Raw genomic sequence first — 19295 nt, forward strand, 5'->3', positions numbered from 1 at the left:
CTTTCTCCTACAAGACGGACTGACCAAATACAGAAACTAACGGGGTCCTCGTGTAGGCCTCAATTTGGCTCAGGGCCGGGAGGAATGGAGGTGTTATAGTGCCTGATATCCCCGGGGACCACGGCGCGCATTGAACAAGTAATGAAGAAGTCGGTCCCATAAACGCGTTCCGCGGGACCCGGTGGATGAACTACAAAACAAAATACGTATTGTTTATATTCAAGCGTCGCGCGTCGAAAATATATGATTTTAATTTTAAATTTCGTTGCGACAATAACGACTGATCAAAGTGCAAACACCAAGACTCGTTGAATTAATGTTCGCACGACCGACGCGAAGCGACGCGCGACGGTTAGATGTAAATGTCCTTTGCCTTAGTCATCAGATCAGTAGTCATCAAGTCATCAAAGGCTGGTCTCAGTTCATTAAAACAAAATTAGAATAGACACGAAGCCTGTCATTGGATTCTCGCTCCGATAAATCGCTGAGAACATTTTTTGTAGAAAAAATCAATCTATGTAAATTAAATTTTATTTGAGCGTTATGAAGGCGTAGGCTATCTTCGTAAAGTCAGTATTTTACTATCGAAGCATGTGTTACGTAATGTTGTATGCTTCTATGGGTTAAAATTGCAAATTAAACAACATTAGTTAGGCTGACAATTATGTATAAATTAAAAAAAAAAAAAAGATTGAATTATTTTTACATAATATCGACGCTGGAAAGGAAAAAGTTACCAAGCGACATGTAGCAAGTTTACAGAAGAGCCAATGAATTATTTTTTCTTTCTTAAAATTTGATCACACCCTCCAGCAAGATATTACTCACTGCACCCTGCTGACAGTTTTAATCCCATTTTTATTTAAACATTTAAATTCTTCTTACTTTTATAAAATTGCATAAGCTAAGCATAAGCGTGAGCATAAACTCATAAGAATTATGTCATTAGGAAAACGGTGAAAAGGTTGACGGTATTTTTACATGTAAGACCGTGTTGATTTCAATATTTTTTCTGGTTATTTTATGTGAAAGTGACATGGGATTTTATTAATAATGTATTTTCTAGTGAAGAAAATAAAACACGTATGTAGAATATTGCGTATTTGTTATTAAACCTCAAACGTCTTAAGCTGAGAGAAATATTTCATTATTGCTAGCGGACGCTTCGTCTACTTAGAAAGTCGTAACTCCAGTAGATAGTGAGTGATTTATTGAAAATTAATTTGATTTCAATTGAAACGATAACTTTGAAATGATATAAAACTTGAAAAAGAAAGTTATTAAGTTCGAATCATTCAATACGAACTAATCTCTGATTGATCATTTCATAAGCTGCCTAACGTATTTACCTAGGTAGCAGATGTTTATACAATGTACAACGCAGGTTTATGCACAAAGCTTTCATAGTCTATACGTTTAATGTACAAAAATATTTTCTAATAGTTGTTTTCAAACACCTCTCAAGATGAAAGTTCTAAAAGCAACGAAAACAAATCATCTAAATCATTCTTCTAAATGAATAGCAACCAACACTATAAAAATAAAAATAAATTATTTCAGTTAATTTAATCAGCGTTTTTAAATAATGAATATTACTTTGAATAGATTTATCTAGACCTTTCAAATGTACCTATGCTCACACGTATAATATTGACATTACGTCGCTTCAGTTCGTTTTTATCCAACAGACCAAAACACAAATCTGCAGAAATAGAGCTTTAAAGTTTTTTTTTTACGAAATCGGCATAAATAATGACTATAACTTAGGACAAAAAAAAAAACAATTTATATCATTTCGTCATTTGAATTTTAACAAAAAGGTTTCTAACTTTTTACTAAGCTCTTTATTGTACCATTTTTAATACAATTTACAAGTTTTAAGCAAATATATTATTTTCATACTTACGCACCCATACACACGCACCCTCTCCCTCTTTCATTCCCACACGCACATGTATCCTCTCCCTCATTCATTCACGCATACACACATTCTCATACACATGAATACAAACGTCACACAAATACAATTACTAAACTTCTTTTCTTATATATTATGTGTCATTATATTTACAGTGGATTTTTTTAATTGGCTTTAGTATTGTTAAGATTTTTCTAATTATTTTGTTTATGTAATAGCTGTAAAAATCCCAAATAAAATAAAATAAATAAATAAATAAATAAAATTCGTTAGAAAACCCCTTAAACAGTGTTTAAAAAATATTTTTTCATTTGAATTTTATAAATAAAGGCTTTCTCACAACTCCTGTATACTTAACTCAATTTCATTCAAAATGGTCTGATGGACAAAAACGAACTAAAGCGACAATTAGGCAATAACAAATTGACATTTTAACATTAAATATTTCCAATTAGTACTACCTATGTGATAAATGATAAAAAATATAATTTTGTAAAATGTTACATAGCCACGTGTGCAGCATTGTAGTAATCGGGCTATGGAAAGAATTTTAATTATGTATTCCGTCATACATCAACGTGATACGCATAGTTATAGGTACCTAGTACCTACATACTACATAATACATGATATACTCGCATGAACTAATTTAGTATAATAATTATTATTTACCTACCTCCGCTTGTGACACTCTCTTAAAATTACAAAAGGCTTAACTGATAACATAATTTCTAATAGTCGGTACCTACATAGATACATATCTTCTTTCTTAAATGGTTGCGGTTATCATCTAATTTCACTTAAATAATCATTCTGAATTTATATGTTATTATATACAACCTAAAACCATAAACTAATAACACACCTAACAATAGTTATCGTCGGTTTTATTACATCTTTATTTTCTCATAATGTGGTTGCAGTAAATCTTTCTATCGTCGCCGTTCAAGCAAAAGTCACTAACCCAAAAAACACCATTTTGAGAAATCGCAATTCGAAAGTTTGGAGAACTTGAAAAAAATCGATTTTATGTTTTGGTAGTTTTATGTATACAAAGCGATTCCTTTCTGTCTTTTTAATAAATTCCCTTCCAACTTTTTCTTTCAGACACATGTCATATATTTGTTGGGGATTTTTAATGCGGCGGGGTGGCTAAAATTTGGTTTAGTGACTTTTATTTGTTTATAATCTATTATAGACGATGCGAGTCAAAAGGTTTTTTTTTTGTTAAAAGACAACTTAGCCAAAATTTAATTTTCAATTTTTATATATCGTATTATGAGGGCTACGATTTTTTAAAGTTTTGTATTTCTGAAATAACTCCGCGTGTAACGTCAGAGGTTCATTTCCGCTTATTCAGTTCTTCCCATTGGTCCAGAAACGAAAAGCAGACAGGAAATTTTCCATAGCTCTCAGATCATAGGTTGATTCATTTGAACCAGTGAGGTCATTCAAAGTAGTGCGTTTTTATTGAAATATTTTTTATTATTTTTCTGTACATTTTCAAGAAACTTTGAAATACAATTTAATGCTCTAATTTTTACCGCGCGCAAAAAAACATTTTTTGTATCCAATTTCCCGTTGGGCTGAAGTTCCTCATAGATTAATTAATGTATTTTTTAACATGTTTATTGTTTTATGTTTTAGTATTTATTATTTAGTATGTTTTAGTACACAAATGCCTAAATACAAACAAAATCTTGTTTTTCAGGAACCAAACTGTTACACTTAAAAAAATTAAAATCTGCCTAAACTGTCAATAAATTATATCTGCCTTTAGTAATTTATGCATGTTGAGATTTTATTGAAAGTCACACCTCTGTTTTTTACTAACAACAAATAATTTCGATTTACGCAACTTTTTTCTAACCAATTAACCTTGGTGACCTTTGCCCCTTAAAGAATATGATTTTACGCTTTGAATGACACATTCAACTCAAAACGGACTTGTTTAGGGTAAGTGACTTTTGTCTGAACGGTGGCCCTCTGGACCTACCTACATATTTCAAACTAACAGTTTTCACTTTTCCAAAGCTTATGATTGCCCGTTGATTTTTTTCAAGTACCTGCACTTCATTATACAACGTACAATGCCATAAAAGTTAGACTCGTATCTAATATACAACTAGTAATATTACCCATTTATTTATGCATGTTCTAGATTTATAATCTCAATTTTAAAACATAATAAACCGTGCACCTTACCTACGCATAAACATCGAAAAACAGAATGCTCATCCTCTTTTTAATTTTGCTGTCAAAATAAATATAATTTAACGTAGTAAACAAACAAATAAAGTAATGTGAATTCAGTTAAAAAATGAATTAAAATTATTACAAAAATTATTTTTATTTTTCAAGTGCTAATTCGCTTAAATGCATTTAAAATTAACACATCATATGTATGTATTTTGGTTGTTAAAATAGAGTTGGTGCTGTATGCTTTACCTGAAACATAAATTTATAAATTGAATAGTAATCTAAAATGTCTAAATAATAAAAGTTATCAGATAACTATCGTGTTTACTGCAATTAGTAGAGAAAGTAAATGTCTGTTAGCTGTAAGAAATAAAACGAAATTGTGTTTAGGAAAACATACAAGAGTGCAAAAGTATAATTTTTCTCTTCTTGGTATGACGCTCTCGTATTGTTAGTTTCGCCAATGCGGGTATTGAACGCAATCTCAATTATCAAACCACACGAATAAGAAAATGATCAGTTAGCAATCTACGCCTACTTCTTATATCAGACTCGTTGGATTTTCTCCGCATAGTAATTTGCGCTATTTTTCCTCCTTTATTTAAACATTTTACAATTATGCACACAGTTACATGCTATTCACATAAATTACAAAACTGTACTCTATAGGGTACTATTACCATTATACTGCCCCGCCACGATAAAAAGTCGTAACGATAAAAAATTCGTTTTGCGTTTTTTTTTGCTTTTATAATAGATATTTTATAGTCACACATATTTACTAAGCTATCAAGTAATTCAGCTCCACAAATATGAGATATTAAATCAGATCGGTAAAGCATAAGACAGTTATCTCCTATACAATTTGCAAATTAACAGAATAGATACGACTTTTTTGCTTAGCTGGTCAGTATAGTGATGCGTTTTTTTTCTAAAATAAAATACATTTTTAATATACAGAACTTTATTAAACACGGTTTTTCACACAGTTTCGAAATAACGCAGTCCAAAAATTAAATTGAAAAAAAGAAAAATTATTTTACAATGCGTTATAGTAATATAATTATATAATATCACAAATATTTACTTTGTGTAAAATCATATATGTACCTTAAAGGATAAACCACGGGAGTCACATTGAATGAAATGTTTAGAGATCAAGATTTTGTGATTGTGCGATTTCGAATTTTGGACCAAATGAGATAATTTCAACGTATAATGAACTTTCAATGTGATATAATAATTATTTTAAAAATAATAGTACATATTAAAATAGCATATGCCGATTACTAACGTTTTTTTGCACTAAAACAAAGTGGACTTGACATTTTTAATTCAACTTAAGAAAGCATTTTTACCACGAAAGTGAACTTTTGTGTTTTATTCACGCATAAAATAGCTTATTGCGATAATTTCTGCATTTTTTATTTCAAAACGGAAAAAAGTGTCTCCTGTGTTTTATCCTCTAAGGTACAGATATTTAATGTGCCGACTACTGAGGTATAATTAAAAAGAAAAGATGCTTCATGATCGGTGATTTGAAATTATGTTGTCGTGTCAACGTCGTGGTGTAAAACGCGTAGTAGAGAATTGAATCAAAACTGCATGTCGCGCCTTTTTACGCTGCTTCAAATTTACTGACTGCAAGTTAAGTTCCAGAACTTAAGTTGAATGAAACACAAGACGGGTGCTGCATCTAGTGCATATATTATTTATATATATTAATGATGCCGACCGGTTTCAAAACATGACTGTTACTTCGTCAATGCTTAAAATGAAACAACAATAAATATTTTACAAAAAACAAGTATGAAACTTCAATCATTTATATATTAATACACATAGGCAAGCCCTGAGCCTTAAAAAATAATGACATATAACCCAAACGCGTTCTACAAAGTCGTTCTTCGACTAGCCATGCGTGACGTTTTGAATCGAAACCATTGTCCAATGTCATTGGCTGGTTTTAATAAACAGAATTTTAATAAATATTTTATTTATTTATTTAAACGCCTTTTAGAATTTTACATACATATATACAAATAAAGACAGACAAGTATTTTACACAGAAGTGCAAAAAAATATATAAATTATTTTTAGAAGAAAAAGAAAAATATTAAAAATGTCATCTTTACATATTAGTATAAAAGTGGAAAGAACAGAATATGTGGCCACTTTATATAATTTATGTGGCCACTTTACACACAGTAACATTCACCATTCGGCCTATGTTTAATCATCCACATTTCCTCAACTCCAGCATTGTCCACAATTATTTAAACATATTCAAAATATTGTTAAAAATTAAGCTGTTGAATATTTATTTTTCTCAAATTAAAATGTTCAAGTTTTATAGTTATTGCCCGAGTAGAAATGAAATTCTTTCTTACGTACCTACGCAACATTGGGTCCCATCACTTCGGTTTTATAACACATGTTTTTTTTATATTACAGATCTTCAGCTGGCAGCAGAGTTGGGGAAGACGTTGCTGGAGCGGAATAAGGAGTTGGAAACCACTCTCAAGCAACACCAGAATGTGGTTGAAGATCAGGCGCAAGAAATTGAGGTTAGCATTTCAAATTCATAATGTTCAGGCATTTGGATATTCCGAATGGTTGATCCGTGGACTTAGGTATAAACGTAAAATTTATTCAAAAGTTTTCGATGCAGTTTTGTATCGTTCATATAATATTATTTTGTATTATCACAACTGTAATAATTGTTTAAAAAATTGCATAATCTTGGTGAAAAGAACTAAAATCAAATTACCTAATACAGCAGAAATCCGTTCATCCGAATTCCTTTTGCCAAATATTCAGATCGTCTTCCTTCACTTCCGTTTTTAATTTCAATTAAATTGTGCAATTAACTTTGTTGGACATATTTAAGTTAGTTTTAAATGTGATTGCAATTCGCTGTATTATTTCAAAATCAATAAAATCTGGCACTTAATCCGGGTAATTGGAGTTTTACTGTACCTCGTTTGTAACAAATATTTTGATACAGTTTTCTTTCGAAATATGTAGTACCTACTTAGTTATATCCGATAGGTAATGAAATTTCCTAAAAATTTGGTTATCCCAGCTTGAATAAATGCCGGTACTACAAAGGAAAAACATGTTCTTAACCAGAAAAAAAAAGTTCTTTTTCGTAGTTTAATTATTTTCACCATCAAGACAACGAACCATTTTCCTTATTGCAAAACTGACTTTATCATTTGATTTCAAATCACTGAAATAAAGCAAGTATTTATTTGAGTAAAATAAAAAGTTATTTTAAAAAAAATTGTCTTTTCTGCTGAAATCGAAAACAACAAAGTGCTTTTACTCGCAATCGGAATTATTTTTCTTGTACCGACGACTGCCGAGTGCCGCCTAAAAACGACTTGATTCCAAAATACACGCTCGTATTTTACCTCATGTGACGCTCGTAAAAGCATATTCACGTATGTATAGTATAACCAAAAGCCATTCAAACGATTTGCGTACGCGTGAAATTACCTACCTACTATTTACAAACATTCAAAACCATAAATTTGTAGTATGAATTCATGGTTAATGAAAAATGTCTATTATTGTGTACCTGCGTACCTAGTGGTGTCAGAAAACAACGAATTAATATGTATGTTTCACTTTTTTATTTTTTTATTTATAAAAGAAAACAACGGCCATTACAACAAAGAAATATTTACAAATAAACCAAAATTATAGGCTAATTATAGTTCTCTATATATTACTAAATACAATGTCAAAAAAATAATAAAAAAGGCGTGCATTGAAATAGCCACTCCGCATCATTCCGCACGCAAAAAATAAATAAAATATTACAATAATAACAAAATAATAAAAGAAAAAGTTTTTTGTTTACTCGGACTTAAAAATCCTTTCACCGGCGGATCCATACGGAGTAATACAGAGCTATCAGTCCTCCCTTCTTTCTTCTTTCAAACAAGAGAAAATAATTACAATATTAAAGTGTACAAAAAATTAAATATTAGGTAGGTATAGTTAGATTAAATTATAATTGTTGTTTTTAATTGGGGTTCTAGCATTTTCTTTAAATTTGTTTAAAGTGATAAAATGTATATTTATTTCAGCAAAAAACGTGTTATAATAGGGACTTTATAAAATATTTTTTACACAAACTTAGTTTCAGGGTCCTCCTTGTTAGGGAAATTTGTTAAAAGGAGGACTGTACAATGTTAATTGAAAAACATAAAATATTTCACACGTCATTCAATTTTTTTTTTCTATCCTTATTTTATTTGGCCAGATTTTTATTTTTCTTTTGTAATATTGTTTGTTATCGGTAAACTTATGTTTTTTTGGAAGCATATTAAACAATTTGGCAGAAAATAATCCTTGGATCTTTGTCCAAATGTTGTGATGAATAACATTAAATTTTATCACTTAAGTACCTAATTATAATAATTCGGTTTTGTCATTTACAAATCTTTGAAAAAAAATGAATCAAAACCATTCCAGAGTTTAAAAATAATCGTTAAGGTAAATAAAGTCGTAACACTAACCTTTAGATGCGGATTTTCAATTGTACCTGTACCTGTAGGGGAGTGAAGGGCTATGCCGTACTTGATCGTCATTTTCTTGAAATCTATTCAGTACAAGGCTAAATTTTATGTGCCAATTCATCCTTAATTTAGTTAAGTTTTATACGAACAAAGCTTATTTATATGCGACGAACACGGAACCCTAAAAAATAAAGAATTAACAAAAGTAGGAAGTACGTAATTACTCGATACTTGCGTGTGATTTGGGTAATTCCGTACATCATTCGTGTAATGTCTTACATTCTTACAAGGCTCAAAAAAGCACGATTAAAAGTTTTTTTTTTTACACATGGTAAGATGTTTTTTTCAATCAAACCTATATTAAAGTTTTTACATAGGTACATTAATTCGCAAAATTCACAATAATAATTATTTGCAGAAGTCTCACCACTACATAAAGCATGTGCACACTTTCCGTTTATCAAATCCGTGCCATAATTGTTTGTTTATACCAAATTCGTCACATAATACCCACCATTATCTTTTCTTAACTTTATGTTCTTTCTCCGCATCGGCAATTCTGAGGTAAACTTTGATGAAAAGAGCAATGGTGTCAAGTGGCGTTAGTTTGGTGTAATACGAGGCAGTCAATACCGTACAGTGTACGGAATTAGCCAAAAACGTCCAATGTCCTGTAGTTACAAAAATACACGCAAGTAAGTGTTGCATCGTCGATAACATCATGCTAAATATACTCACAAAATAAAATAAAATATAGTCGCTACCTAATTTCGTAAAGATTTGTACTTACGGCTTATTTTCTAATGTTGTAACTGCGAGTGTGAAATTACATTACATCTGATGGCAACGTTACGTTGCGAGGGTGCGAGGTTACACTAAATGGACTAGTATGATATAGATACAAACATATATTATGTAACTTACTTTCTTCCAACTTAAAACTGTTATACGGAATTGGCCGCTGTTCGATATTACCCTCCGCTCTCCTACCACTCAATTACAGAAGGGTCTCGAACTCGATTTCCAGGATTTTCACCTAAGAGTAGCCAGCGAGTCGAAAACACGTCCAGAATTCTGGTTCTTTTTCACACACAGAACTGTATTATTCATCCGCCCGGACACAGACTAAAAAAAACATGGTTGAGGTACACATAATATCTTAACATTTTCTAAATAAAGAGGATGTTTCCGTCTGTTTATCATTTATGAAATAAAAAAACTGAGACCTTTATTTGGTTTACTAGGGAACATTGAAAATATTATATACCTAGGTATTTTTCATGCTCTTATTTTTTATTAATTTATAAAATTAACTATATGTTTCATTAAATAAAAGTGTTTTAATTGAAAATTAATAATTAGTATTTTTTTTTAGTACCTGACAAAACAAACTGTTGCACTAAGAGAGGTCAACGACTCAAGACTGCGAATTTATGAGCAGCTGGAAGTTAGTATTCAAGATCTAGAAAGGACCAATCATAGGCTTGCTATTGAAAACACAGCGGATAAAAAGCTAATTAAAAGGTAAGATATATTTATTTGTTATTGCAAAATATCTTCCTTAAACACTCGATCCTTTTTACCTCTGCCTTTCTTCTTCCTTAAACACTCGATCCTTTTTACCTCTGCCTTTCTTCTTCCTTTTGAAAACTGGTATAATAAAAGCTTTATTAAATATGTTGGTGTTTTACCCGAATCATCAATTTAAATAGATTTTGCAAGCAAATATGTTTTTTCTCAATTTATATTTGTAAATTCAACATGCACAAGAAAAAAAATCAGTAAATAAAAAATATATAAAAACACTGATTTCATTTGTAACTTGAAATTAACTAAGTACACATATTATGTATTACATACTGCATTACATATGGACCTAAAACGCATTGTATTTATTCAACGCTGTTAGGTTCGATTCCTGGGAGAGAGGACATGAAATATTTGTTAATAAGGTGATTTAACACTGCAATATTTTTAGTGTCCATGGAGCGTAAGACTGATCGTATTACCTTCCTCTAACACATGATCGAGATACACAGCATATACTTTACCAAAGCATTGCTCTATGTACCAACAGGTGTGGATGTTCGATGATAATTTATCAAATGCAGGATGACGTTGTGTTTACATTCTGTTTTCTTTCAGCTTAAATGGTCAAGTGGAAGTATTGGAAACCAAGTGTGAAGAACAACAAAAAATCTTAGAAGAAAACAATCGATTGTTGGATTTGCACAAACGGAGAGCCGACAGACTCACCGAGCAACAAGAGCAATTACAGAAATCTGAAGTTACCACAACTACACCCACTATCAATCATTCAGAAATCAGGCAGTCTGAAAGCCTTCCTCCGATCCTCAAGGAAAAAGATTTCCCGAGGTTCGATCCTGTTAGCGAAGAGGAATTTATTCAAATCAATAAGGAACTTAGTGACAGTAGAGTCATTCAACTAAAAGAGCAAAGGAGAGTCACGGAGCTAGAAGAGCAATTGGCGAGTGTCATACAGGAAAATAATAGGTTGCACGAAAAAGTCAGAGATTGGAATCAAAATGACGATGCGATGAAATCCATGCACGAAGAATTCGCTATCCTTGAAGAAGTCAGGTATGATCCACGACATTAAACATGTATACATAAAACCATAATGACCTTTTCGTAAATATGTTCATTCTTGTTTTTTAACTGATATTCAAAGAACCAAGATTCATCGTAAAAGAGTATTTACATATTGTGGGGTTATTACTACTTGATCCTGTTTGATATGTTCTCTTGGTATATACTTTCAGACAAGGACAATTGTGTGGCAGGTGCCTGAGGAGTGTGGAGCATGGCGCGGATGATATGTCGTCAATAATGGATGCTGAAGATGATGATGACCGCAGTGTCATGAGTTCACTAGCTAACGAACCACAGACAATAGGCCCGCATAAGTTGGTTCAACTCCAGGTGAGTCGATACATGGCCAACTTCCTGGGGTTCCTGTCCTTCCAGGAGAGTTTCATATGACGTGAAACCGACTTTGTAGAATCTTCTCACCGGTAAATGTCCAAGTTTAATTCAGCATCGAGGGAAGCTTTGCGTTCCGAGCCTCGCCAAAAATGGGATGCTATTGAAATGTGGAAAAATGGCGGCTGTTTTATCGGGAATTTATTTTACATCATCCCATCATGTAGAAAATTGATGTCTACGTGAAAGCATTGCATGTTAATAAATTAAATTATTTAAAACAATTTCATACCGATATGCGAAAAATATTTTTACTTATGTATAATAGAATGGTAACGCATAAAGTAAACACCATATTAGAAAACTGCACACTGCATATATAATATAACACATATTCCCCATAAAGTAATTGAGAATAGTTATCATAATAATAGTTACTTATGGTTGTAATATTTGGATTGAAGGAAATGTAAATTGGTAGTTTAATACTAATGTAATAAATTATTTCATGTGGAAAATTAAATACCACGATAAAATAATTTTTGCTTATGAATCAAGTAGTTGTATGTGGGAATGCATGTCAAATGTTACGCTGGAGCGGCTAATTATACCCTTTCAATTCAACAATAGTTATCACTGACTTCTCTTTTTCTCCTATCAAATCACAATTTGAGTTTTCTTAATATTCTGTTGATAAGCTTAACAGTTTCAAACAAAAATAACTGTAGTATTATAATAATAAAAATGCAGTTCCACCAAGAAATGTCAGTAGGAAACCTCAATAATTGTTGCATTTAAAAGGGTACAAATTACAGGTAAACGTTGTTTTACGCCGGGGTTTTATTCCGGGAGACACCGGCGTAAAAAAAAATCGGCGTAAAATGAACACAAACATAATAGAAGATATAAGGTTAGGTTCCGTGTCAAAATTCTAAGAACAATCTAACATGTTTATTTAATAAATGTATTTAATAAATTTTGAATCAGGTTGTGGTCCCGTGGCTAGTGTTGCGGACTCATGGATCAGAGGTCCGAGGTTCGAACCCCACTCTACCCCAACTTGATTTCCATTTTATCATAGTGAGTTATTTACAACTCGTTGAAATTGGCCACGAAAATTGAAATATTTGGGTAAATTATAAGAACGCTAATACTTCTTTTTTTTACAAAAAAAAGAAAAATACAGTTTAAATTCGTTTACAAAATAAATAATATTCTCTTGACATAAATAATGAATTTTTTAATGATAAATACTAACTCACCAGTTCGTCGGTGCTAAATTAAATTCTCACACTTTAAAACAAACCATCCAATTTCATTACCATTGATTGTTGCTTCCTTCCTTGCAGAATCATAGCATAAACTACAAATATTTTAATATTCTTTTCATTTTAATAATATTAAAATAAAAAATATAATATACCTTTTTATTTTTCTTAAAAACAAAACGAAAAATAACTCTAAAATAATTTTACACGCACTATAGGCTGCTCGCGTACACGGTAATATAATAAAACAACGTGTAAAAGTGTGTCTGATATTAGAATCGCGGCGCCTACTGTCATCTGTAGTTGGCCGAACCGGGGAATCCTGGCACCAACCGGCGTAATTGTATATCGGCGTAAATCGAACCGGCGCAAAACGGCGTTTACCTGTACTAAAATTGAATATTTGTGTTTAAGAATAATAAAATTAAATCTCTAATAGAAAAGTAGTTTAGCATGCTTGGGATTTTGTCATAGGTACTCGTATGTTGAAATTTCATATGAATCATCGCAACACCTGAATTTTGAACCAGCACTATAATATTTATTCACGGTAGCTACGTAATGTCATAATTGTGTTCAATGGATTAGATACATATTTTGGTAATGTTTCTCAGGCCAAAAGTATATTACACCTGCCTCTGATGTTGCTTATGCTTTGGATATGCATTTTGAGAAGGTTTTGCCGTAGTATACTTTGGATTGTTCATCATTAGGTTGGTATCACATTACCTCAAATTGTAAAATACATTTCCCTTGAAGAGTAATCAGCACCACCTGTCGCTTAACTGGTTTTGTGGCGTGGCTTTAAAAATATTTGACTTAACGGTAATTTTAACATTGTTTTCATTTTTATTTACTTTGAAAAATTAAATAACATTTAAAACAGCTAACATGGTTGAAAAGATATATGAGAATATGTATCAACCAAATTAATATAAATTTAAGCTACCTACCATTTAAAAAAAAAAATCTTACACCAATATTAAGTCAAATTTTCCTTTTCAAACAGGGTTTGGATATTTATTCAAAATAAATACATTTAAATATTAAATGCATGTTATTTGTAGTACAATAGGTAATTTATTAGATGGCTTTGATGAAGTTAAGCGTAATGAGATTTAGAAAAAAAGTCTGTACTTATTTGATTTTATTATCTTAGGAAGTGTAACGATAGCTTTTTAAAAGTACTAAAATAATGTTTCTTTTAGTCATTAAAAAAATAATGTTATTCAACCTTCTTACAGACAATGCTAGTGATGAACTTTTAACACTCCTTCCCGGTGATGTGTATCTGGTACACATTGCATCTCATAACTTTAATATCTCCATGAATATAATAGATTATGGGGTAAGATTTTAGATATTCCCCGTCATACATTTACGTATCGGGAATTTTTTTATTATTAAATAATAAATTCTTGGAATAGAAAAAGAATTCTATCCAAACTCGGAGGTAAATCACCAATACGATATAAAGTTTACCAATGTATCGCATGTTGAGGAGTACGTCGTAAAAGAGTAACCTAATATACAATTGTCTCACAACTCTTTATGACTTACTCTCGATAATACATGAATATTCGGGAGCGAGAGAGACAATTTCACGCGTCACACGCGAACAGCAAAGTTTCTAGTTATTCTCCCAGACGCCAGTTAGTTAAGTTAGTAGCTCTCCGGCTTTCGTCATGGGTGATTCTTTCGCCCGTTGTGTGAGCATGAGCTAATGCTTTTTTCATGTTTTAAGCAATTAGATTTAAAATATTTTCATTTTTGACTTCAATTATAAATAATTGAAGCGATTGCCAAAAAATATTACATTTTTCTGATTTGATATCTCTATTTTTTTGCATGTGTAATGATTTTGTAATGTAATGTTTTTGGGACAGTGAGGGAAAGGTTGATAGTAGAACAATGTCTATGTACAATAGGTCTATGTACAAACAAATTGTGTATATTTAAAAAAAATTAAGGCAATCTATATAGGGTTTACTTTATTTCATTTTACGATACCCGGTGGTTTATAAAAGCATTCGTAGAATATACTTGTATTGTTTTAATTGAAATTTAAGTCTAGCTTAACAGCTGGGTAACACCCAGTAAGCCCAGTTTTAGTGTTACACACAAATTAATATAAACTTTACCGCACTATTTGGTTTCTAGTAGGTAGGATTGAAAATTATTATTTCAAAAAATGTATTTTAAAAAATGGGAATTAGTTTTAGGAAATGCTGTTACTTTCTTCATTTGTCACACGATGTGCTTAATAGACCAGTGCCTCGATTATTAACGCTATCTTCATCTGTATATATCGAGACGGTATACTTAAATTCTGTACTATCTGTATCTTACCTCGGTATGTTCTACCTACTTGTCATATCAACATCATATGATCAAAACAAGCCAATGGAATTACCGCAAACAATTATTCCGCGTTCCTTACGTCAGTAACATTCAAAATAGTTCTCATTTATATTTTAAATAGGCTTCTGTAGTAAGAAGTGCTCACTTCAAAGCGATTATATACTCCAATAAACCCCAATTCAAGCAAAAAATGTTTGCTTGAACATGAATTTTGCATGACTTTTGGAAATCACCTAGACGGTACGCTTAACGATCGTCTGTATGTATCTACCGATCGACTACAAAGCCGGCTCCTATAACGATTCGATATATAAACTCGGAAATATAGTAAGACAGATGGAAAAAAATTGGTAATTGGTCAAATTGGCGTGGTAACTTTCTAACGCATGTAATCTATGTTACACGCCTAGATACTCTTATTTGTTAAAAGGAGAGAACCTAGCGACATTATTTTCACATCTAGGTGTTTGTTTTATTAAAGTGACAGTTATTTCGGAATTTAATTCGACTTCAAAACTTACTTATTTCTCTCATATTTTTAATAGGCTTTTAAGAAAAAAAGTGCCAACCTCAAAACGATAAAAAATTTGAATAAATCATACCTAAAAGAAAAATTGCTCGGTGGAACAAAATTTTTGACACTTTTAATGCGTAGATAAACGTATTGAGGGGTTCTAGACCAGGGCCCCGATTACAATATGAAGTTAATATTTTAAATTCTATCTACAAAATAAAATTAAGTTTTCTGTATGAAAAGCAGAATATGCATACAATTTTTTCTTCAAAACATGTTCTATTATAGGTTACCGACGAAGATACTTTAAATGTTCATACAAATATACTCATTTTCGTACACAAATATCGGTTTTTTCTTAATAGACAGACGAAGATAACTCTGTTAACTTCCCATTGTAATCGGGGCCTTGGTATAAAATGATGTACTTACATCAAAACTTGATGGTGTATCGGTACTACTTATACCTTTGTAGTCGGTCGGGAGACTTTTATCTTCAACTATGACGTCATACTGAAGCTATGTCATTTTAGAGCGTAGATATGTGTACCGTGACGTACGCTTCCCCTTGATTCATTTCGATGTACCTACCTAAAACTTGAAGGTGGGGGGTCGGTAGTATATCTTTATAATCGCTGGAGGGAATTTATCTTCAACTATACCGTCAAGGTATGACGTCTTTATCTTCCCAAGACGTCTTTATCTTCCCTTATCTTACCGAGGCCCTAATTTTTATGCATGTTTTAAAATAACATTTTTTCGATCGTAATGTTGAGTTCATTTTTATAATTATAATGCCAGATCTTAACTAGTAATGTCAACAACAAATCAATTTTATGACATCTGTGACTATGTTTTACTTTCAGCTCATAGTTTTTTTGGATACATACCTAATTGTTGCATAATGTAAATTGTTTTTTCAGATCTGATTGAAAATTGATTTTTTCTCGAGTGTTCCTATTTTCCTGCAAGGTGGTGGTTTTTTTAAAGAAATAATCCGAATATTTGTTTATGGAAGGACTTGGTAGTACATAAGTCATCATATCAGCTTTAATTTATGATTAAATATTATGACTCAAGCAAATTCAGCAAAAGAATTCATATTTGCTTTTTACAATATTAAAAACCGAAAAGTTACACCATGAAAAACAAATGTTTTTCTAATTTTAGATTTATCACTTTAACAACTTTAAAAAGAGATAATTTTTTAATGTCTTGGAATTAAGTAAGTAATTATTATACCAATATTAATTTTGATGTTAAAAGATCAACAGATGCACAAAATATTCTTAAAAATGTATCATCATAAATAAAATTAAATCATTGGTTTAAAAAATACACAGAAAAGTCCTCCCATAAAAAAAAAACAACATATTATATTTGGAATTTGGTTTATGTGGTTTTTGTCTCCCTTTATTGATTATTTAGGTAAAAGGTTTTAACCTTTAATTTTAATTTAAGATTTTTCTTAATAGCCAAAGTTATTAAAAAAAATTAATAAAGCTCTATATAACTTTATTAACTAAATATTTTTTCAATACTTAAATGCAATTTATTATAGAGTGATAGTTAAATTCACAAATTTGGAATAACGAGTAGCTGGTTTCATCACTTTCGCGACATCTTCGCGACTGGTAACTTTATATAAAATTAAATGCATTTATCCAAAAAAAGTAAGAATAAATTGTTTAAAATGATATAATAGAAATAGAATTTAATTATTTTTGTCTGAAGGACCTTTATTACAAAGTGTTACTGGATAAATACAAAAGTTTGTTATTTTTATGAGTTTAAATACATATGTATAATTGTTGTGGCTCTTCTTTCATCAAGTTCTTGATTATCCCATCCCGGTGAACCTGATGATTATCAATGAGAAAGTTCAGTGCTATGGGAAGTTAGATAAATAATGTTGTCTTACATGCGGTAAAATTCAGAGCATTTAATTGTAAGTTTCTCAAAAATGTATGAAAAAATTGATAAAAATTAAATACATCACAGTTCTCTTAAACCAACCAATCAACAACAGCGTTCGATAGATTTCCGGTTTCCAGGAAGCCAACTCACCAGTCAGGACAACTGACCGACGACAACCAGCGATGTCACGGGTGGAGTAACTTTTAAATTACAAAACGTGTAATCTCTAAACTGCCGTAACTCGAAAAATCCACTTTCGAGAAAAATGCTAAAAAGTTTTCAAACCAGTAAATCACAATGATATTGATAAAAACTATTTTTTTTTCAAATTTCATCGTAAGGTCAAGCATCATAATGCTGACGATTAATTATGAGAAAAAAGCGTATCATATAAGTCATGGAAAAAAAACTAGTTAAAATGTTGTATAAAAACTTGATACTGCAAAAAAATCTACTTTTAGTAATTATTACAGCCTAAAATTTTCATAAGGTTTACTACGTTTTAGTTGGTTTTTAGAGAATACTGATAGCAGATACTTCTTTTGGGTATAAGCAATTTGAATTAAAACTCTATTAACATTTTTTTTAATAGTTTATTTATCAAATTGTAATTGATTTATTTTTTTTTAAACATGTGGCGTTTTTTATTTTTTTTAAAACATGTGGCGTTTTTTTTACGAGTAAAAATATTTAACATTATCAAGCCAAAACTATTTTTTTAAAAACCACATTTTAGTTATTATTTTAATCATTTATGGTCTAAAAACTTGGATGTTACTGGATGGGTAGGTATTTAATTTACAACCTTCCAGTTGTAGCAAAAAAATAATTGGATCCACATATAGATAATTAAATACTGACTATAAGTTAATAAATAACTCAAAAATGAAAAAAGGTAAAATGCGGTGGCTTAGGCACTGCATGGCAGTACTAGCAAATAAAAAACCCACTGAACTTCCTCATTAGGACGCCTGAAAAGTAAAGTATCACACTGGTTATTCCAAATTTGTGAATTTAAGTATCACCCGTCTTTTATTTAATGAATTACAACGAAGAATTTCCACCAACAAACTTAAACTTGATGCAATTTTGACATTAACCTTTTACTGCTGTTATTGTTCTCATCTTGATGAAAAATTAATATTTCTTTTGATTTTTAATCCCCTTGAAAAGCATTATTGTTGTGGGTTACTATTTTAAACACCTTTACCAAGACATCAAAGATATGTGAAGGGTGCGGCAAGAACGGACTCATTAACAAATAGTAATGAATTAGAAGAGCAAAAAGAAGAATAAAAATCTTATTTGCGGGACACTGGGTGTCATGTATCTAATAATATAGGCGTTCATTTAATGTAATATATTTTTTACATACAATTAGAGAAAATTTAAAACAAAAATGTCTACTTTACATAAAAAAAAACTGTTCTGGAACTGACTAAAACTCATTGGACTGTTGTTTGGCACCCACGACCCCATATTTGTTTCATATAATTTATAAGACAGGGAGCTACTTTTTTGTTAGTTTTTAATATTCCATTTTATTGAACTCATTCAGGAGAACAAAATGGCATAATTATTTCGAAAGTAAAAAAATGTAATGAGCCCGTTATAGCTATGTACCTACCTTTCATACAATTTTTGAT

At 30.9% G+C, this 19295-nt stretch overlaps 1 protein-coding gene across 3 annotated transcripts in view; it reads left to right on the forward strand.

Moving 5' to 3' along the window:
- The window catches only part of Cen (cerebellar degeneration-related protein 2-like), a 127774-nt gene that overhangs the window by 106189 nt on the left and 2290 nt on the right, over positions 1–19295 (forward strand). For all 3 annotated transcript variants that reach the window (XM_088231954.1, XM_088231956.1, XM_088231953.1), the window contains exons 2-5: positions 6572–6684; positions 10022–10170; positions 10792–11247; positions 11430–11589. In XM_088231954.1, the coding sequence (XP_088088080.1) occupies positions 6572–6684; positions 10022–10170; positions 10792–11247; positions 11430–11589 (878 nt within the window). The remainder of the gene's footprint in view (positions 1–6571; positions 6685–10021; positions 10171–10791; positions 11248–11429; positions 11590–19295) is intronic.

The sequence above is a fragment of the Micrasema longulum genome, unplaced genomic scaffold (genome assembly GCF_059751315.1).
Source record: "Micrasema longulum isolate JH-2025_06_02 unplaced genomic scaffold, ASM5975131v1 h1tg000937l, whole genome shotgun sequence".
NCBI lineage: Eukaryota > Metazoa > Arthropoda > Insecta > Trichoptera > Brachycentridae > Micrasema > Micrasema longulum.